This window comes from Lepidochelys kempii, chromosome 4, assembly GCF_965140285.1.
Source record: "Lepidochelys kempii isolate rLepKem1 chromosome 4, rLepKem1.hap1, whole genome shotgun sequence".
In the NCBI taxonomy this organism is placed as follows: Eukaryota; Metazoa; Chordata; order Testudines; family Cheloniidae; genus Lepidochelys; species Lepidochelys kempii.
This window is the reverse complement of record NC_136383.1, coordinates 80,757,085-80,763,161: the sequence shown is the minus strand read 5'-3', so window position 1 is coordinate 80,763,161 and position 6,077 is coordinate 80,757,085. Positions and strand designations below refer to the sequence as shown.

Sequence of the window (6,077 nt, the reverse complement as noted above, 5' to 3'; positions counted from 1 at the left end):
TGAGATAGGATGCAATTCCTTAGGTCAATTCACAATCACTTAGAGTCTTTAAGGTGAGATTAGACATGTTTTTAAGAGATATGCTTTAGTCCAGCTTCTGGGAGAAATTGTATGGCCTATGTTTTTGGGTGGGTGGGCTGCATGGTCATGGTAGTCCCTTCTGGTTTTGGAATCTGTGAATTTTATGAATCCCCTGTTCATGACCTTCCTTTGTGGGCCAAGAAAAGAATAGGATTACCTGCACTGCTTCAACATGCTCATAACACTTGCAGCTCTGCATTAAGACAATGACTATAATCGGCTCTCATGTCTCAGTTGGTCACCTACAGTGGCCAGAAAAGAATCTCTTTCCCTAATGAATAGTTGGCCAGATGTATTTTGGGGGTTTTTCTGCCTTCCTCTGAAACATCAAGAATTGGCCACAGCTGGAAACAGAACATAGGACAGGGTGGACCAGTGATCTGAGATGATACAGAGAAAATCCTTTTTCTCAGCTGCCTGGCTGGTGTGTGTTTCTCACAGGCTCAGGGTTAAACTGATTGCCACATTTCAGGTCAGGAATGAATTTTCCTTAGGTCAGATAGGCAGGGACTTTGGTGGGGTTTTGGCTTCCTCAGCAGCATAGGAGTATGGATCGCCTGCTAAGATTATCTGGGCATATCTCACCTAAATGATTCCTTGCTGTTGCAGGAGACTCACACCCACTGGTGGCAAGTAGGGGCTAGGAACCAGCTCCTCAAAGATATTTAGCTGCCTAACTCTCAAAGAAATCAGATAGAATTAGGCACCTCAATACTTTTGAGGATGTGGGCCTAGGTTCAAAGTGGGGATTTAGATTCGGTGTTACAATGCCTGAGATTAAGGTGCCCTGCCACCTAATGCCTGGGGAGAGTTAAGTGGCTAAGAAGTGGATTCATAAAAGCCAACAAGCTGACCAGGAAGCCAAATAAGCTAGCCAGTGGGAAATGCCTAAGCCCCCAGCCCTTAAAGGGATATTGAGCCTGAAAGATAGTGAGAATGACTCAGTAGCCCAGCAGCTAGAGCACTCATATGGGTGACCCCGGCTACAGTCCAAGCTCCAATGAATATTTTATTTATACAAGTCGAACAGCTTCATTTATTTCATTTCATTTATTATAACATTCATTTATACAAGTGGAACAGCTTCATCAGGACAGACTGAAAGACAACCTGATCAGAACACCCTACCCTGTAGCCTGGTGCTTTGGGCACTCACCTATAAGATGAGAAATGGAGGGGGAGGGTTTCAGATCTCTGCTTTGAAGCAGGTAAAGTGGGGATATGAATCCATATCTTCCCCATCCCAAGTGAGTGCTCTCTTAGAGTATGGGGTGGGGGCAGCAGCACCTCCCTCAGCTGTGTTTTGTGTGGGGTACAATCTGGTAGACAGCTACTAAGCATGCCTACCAGATCAGATAAGATAGGAGGGTGACCGCCTAGACTGAGGATCCTGCTGGGGTTTAGATGTCCAGCTGCTCAGCCGTGTCAGAACAGAGGTTGCAATTCCTAGTAATTCATGATAACAATGGATAATCATAGGGCTAGAGAAAAGCCAGACAATGACTCCGTAGCCCATATCCTGCATCAGAATATGCCATAGCTCAGAAGCGAGGACACTCTCCTGAATGTGGAGAGTATTTGTGAAGTTCAAATACATTCTCTATATCAGGGAAGGAGAGAAATGAATCTGAGTCTACCACATCCTAGGAAAGTACCCAAACCCCTCGGCTAAAGGGTACTAGGAAGCTCTTTCCCACCCCTTCTCATGAATCCAGCCTTTGTTTTTATAAAAATGCCCAAAACTAGAATGAAAATTTTCAGCTCAAAACATTTTGTTTTGACCCAATTTAAAATCTGTTGACTGTTCAATACACTGAATAATTTCATAATGGTTCAATCTAAAACAAAATGGTTTTTATTTTTTTTTTTACTTGCCAGCAAACTTACAAATCCATTATTCATGCAGCTCTAAGTATGATATAGTCTTTAATTACATGATCAACATACTTGTTTTTCCATAGGACCTGGGTATCTCAACAGATTCTGGCCCTGCATGCTAAATTGTTAGAATTATTTGTGCTGGCAACCAAACTTCTTATTTTGTGCACAGACGAGGCAGATATAGAACCCCCACCTTGTCCTCCAGTACCTGCTCTATTAAGGGAGGGAGGTTACGCTCGACACTACCTCCGTTTTCATTGTAACGTGAAAATCGTGCTGTGTGAACAAAGTGCCAGAAATACAAACTGAACAACAAGAAAAACCCCTTCTAATAATTTGATACTGAGTTCCTTTATAAATGGTTACAATAATTTAAAATGCAGAGATTTACATAAATCTCAGCGAGAATCAACTGCTAGCTGATCTTATAATGGAACATGTTTTAGGAGCTTTCTTCTTATAACACACACACTCTTCTCCTCTTCAGTTGGATCCAGATGCCCTTATTTGGGCGAAGTATTAGTTCTCCCACGAGGCTAAGCCCTTCTCGCTCTTGACTTGTTTCCACCCAAAAGCGCCGTAGGATGATGGCTAGAACAGCTCTCTCTTCCATCTGTGCAAAGCGCTGGCCTTCAAGTTAAATTGGAACAAAACCAGTAATAGTTTAGAAATTGTACTTACACGGCAAAGGTTTCCCACAAGATGCAGCATGGGAATAACTGTGCATCTGGTGTCACAGATTATAAACCAATATGGGCCAAATTCAGGGTTGAATGGGTGTGCACACACAGGGGAAATGATAGAATTATGTCTATTTTTTATCCTAAAAGTGGAGTGTGCTGGTGTGGTAGACAGGGAGAGGAATTAGGCAGATGATCAAAGGTTTACAAGAAAAGAGGAGGGGCGAAAAAATAGACAGAAATAAAAAAAGAACTAAGCAAAGTGACAAGGGTCACAGACCAGACAGTTCGCCTGGGTCTACACGAGAAATTGACATCAGTATAGCTTCGTCTCTCAAGGGCGTGAAAAATCCACTTCTCTGAGGCACGCAGCTATACCAACCTAACCCCCGGGGTAGACAGTGCTAGGTCGATGGAAGAATTCTTTCCTTGCCCTAGCTACCGCCTCTCGGGGACATGGATTATCTACACCGAGGGGAGAATCCTTCCTGTCAGCATACACAGTGTCTACACTGAAGCACTGCAGCTGTGCTGCTGTAGTGTTTCAAGTGTAGACAAGCCCTTAGCCAAAGATTTAACTCAAAAGAGGTGTGGATTTAAAAAAGTTGTTTTCTGTTGCATCTCACCCTTCCATCAACACCTACTCTGTACATTGTCTATTCAGACTGCCATCTATCTAGGCAGGAATCATTATGTCTGCAAAGCGTCCAGACTTCTTTGGGTGCTCTAGAAACAATAATTAATCAGCCTGGGTATAATAAATTAGATCAGCTTTCAACACACGAAGATCTGATCAAGAACAAAAAAGTAATCTTTGAGGGGGGGGATTAATTTTAGCTTCACTTAATATTTGGACTCCTGAGAATATCTACTAGAACTTCGCACTGCTGACAGAAGAAGAGCATTGCCCGTGATTCTGTCATTGGGACTGACCCATACAAAATGGAATGAAATCCTGAAAATGAAATGAGATCACACCCATGGAAATTTACCTTCCTCTCAGTATTTTGACCCATTCAAGGCTGTTAATATAATAGTGCTTCTAGATGAAGGGTCAATGGAGGGACAGCTTCTCTGACGTCACAACAACTATATAATACATACAATACTCCAAAAGCTCTTTATTTTTGAACACTCATAGCTGTGTTAGGTGCTTCAGAGAAACAATTGCAGACACAGTCCATTCCCTGAACAGCTTACAAGTTTAGGAATTGAGCGAACACCCCAGCAACCAGTGCAGAAGACAGAGGAGGGTTCTTAAATTTTCCCCTCCAGCCTGCAGGTTAGGATCATTGTATAGCCAGCAAACATATCCCAAGGGAAAGAAAAGACAGACAGTGGCTCATGTTGTTCCCTAGTGAGTTGTCAGGGTGTCATTGATGGGTTCTGGAGTCTTGAGGATGTGTCCAGCCCTCTTGAGCAGAACTGAAGTTAGCATGATACAATGCTACATATGGAGCATGTCCCAACAAGGAGGAAAACAATAAAGTGGGTGTAATGTGGACTCTAAAGAACCCCACGGGAAGAAAGGAAATGTTGTGACAATGATAATGTGAGATACTGGTACTGCTTTGCTGCAGTTATCAGCCACAGAGATCTGAAATCTCCATTCAAATTCATAGGCTCTGTTGTGAGTACTACAGCAAAGGCACCTTCACCTAAGTGGTAAGAAAATAACCACATATGGGCCTTATTACACTTTATCATGTACCAATACAGTTTCTGGGTCCAGCAGAGAAGGGCACATATGCATATGGGTGCCTTCCCTTAGAATTCTCAGGGAAGAATCGCTCAGGCCTGAATTCTTCTGGGTCTGGGAAAATCTCCGGTTGTCTGTGCAGCACATAAGGAACCACGATTACCTCTGTTGCCTTTGGTATCTTAAATCCGCCTGCAAAAACAGTATCAACATGCCAGTGAAGTAAGTGGCTTTCTCTAATGGATACAAAGCTCAAAACCAATTCTTGACTTGTGCACCATCTTGACGGAGCAGATATTTATCATACCTAAAATGATGAATACATACAAAAGGCTGAGAACTACTTACTAATATGGCAATCTTCACTTGTGGTGCGGGCAAAAAATGGAACAGAAGGGAAGAGACGAAGGGCTTCTTTAACAACACACTCAAGATATCGGAGCTTCTTCAAGTCATCCATTGTGACTGGCCGGTCAGAGTTACCTGATCAGAATCACAACAGGGGTGTGAGAAACAACTGTCCTAATCAGACTAAACACAAGCTAGCTGAAGAGGCTCACAGCTATCTTAAACGATGACAAAACTACAACTGCACCACTGTGCTTACGGATTTGAATCATTTATCTCAATTTTCATTCTTGCGATGTCCTTAAACTATTGTTATTTATTGTTTGTATTGAGGTAGCATCAAAGAGCCCCAGTCATGGACTAGGACCCCATTGTGCTAGGCACTGTACAAATATAGAAGAGATGGTTCTTGCCCAAAAAGCTTACAATGTCAGTACTGAAGTCTGTCACAACTCCCTTAGCATCAGACCAACTCCTAGTGACATCTCTTTCTCCACAGAAGAGTTACAGCACATACAGTGGCAGTAGAGTGGTTTGCCTTTCTAAACCTCTATACAGAAATTAATATATAAACCATATACTGTACCATGCAAACTTACACCCACATCCAAGGAAAGAGTAGAAACTTACCAAACACTTCATCCAATTCTCTGTGAACTTTCTTCTGGGCTTCAGGATGGCATCCAAGTAAGTAGATGACCCAGTTCATAGCAGCAGCTGTTGTATCATGCCCCTAGAGGTACAGATTTATTCAGATGTTCAGATCTGCATTATCCTCATGCATATGAAGATAAATATATACAAATAATTAGGGATATTATAGTGGTATAGCCTAACTGTACAGATACAGAAGAAAAGGTAAGACTATATGAATCCATGTAACAATTTGGCACCCAAGACATAACAAAAATAACCAATTATGTAATAGGATGGATGGAGACTAAGATAAGAAAAAAGCTAAAACAAATCATAATAATTAATAAGCAGAAGTCCCTTTGCCATCCCTCTTCTATTACTTAGCTTTTCTATGTTGCCTGGGTGAAGGGTCTTCCTCCACATTCAGTCTCTATGAGGAAGTGGTTTGCCATTGCTTCCTTGTAGACATAAACTTGTTGACCCACTAAATTGCTCTGGACAGTCACAATAATTTAAACATTATATAGCAATCTTAAATTCACTATTTTTTTCCTCAGTCAACTGTTGGAAGGGCATTTGCCCTTCTTCACCACTTTACAATGAAATGTAAGTATGCCCGACTTTTTAGTTACTCACTATCATTACTATCCCATGATAAAATATACAGTATTACCATCAATTACCGGAAGAAGGCAAAGAAATTTAATTTTGCTAAGATTATATATTACAAACATAAAACTCATCCATTCAGG

General features: G+C 41.7%; 1 protein-coding gene across 2 annotated transcripts in view; it reads right to left on the bottom strand.

Annotated features, from left to right (window-relative positions):
• Positions 1–1,085: 1,085 nt before the first annotated feature.
• CYP4V2 (cytochrome P450 family 4 subfamily V member 2) overlaps positions 1,086–6,077 on the bottom strand; it is a 30,305-nt gene continuing 25,313 nt past the window's right edge. For both annotated transcript variants that reach the window (XM_073341865.2, XM_073341866.1), the window contains 4 exons: positions 5,320–5,422; positions 4,690–4,824; positions 4,354–4,533; positions 1,086–2,592 (listed from right to left, as the gene is read on the bottom strand). In XM_073341865.2, coding sequence (XP_073197966.1) covers positions 2,420–2,592; positions 4,354–4,533; positions 4,690–4,824; positions 5,320–5,422 — 591 coding nt within the window. In that variant the 3' untranslated portion in view covers positions 1,086–2,419. The remainder of the gene's footprint in view (positions 2,593–4,353; positions 4,534–4,689; positions 4,825–5,319; positions 5,423–6,077) is intronic.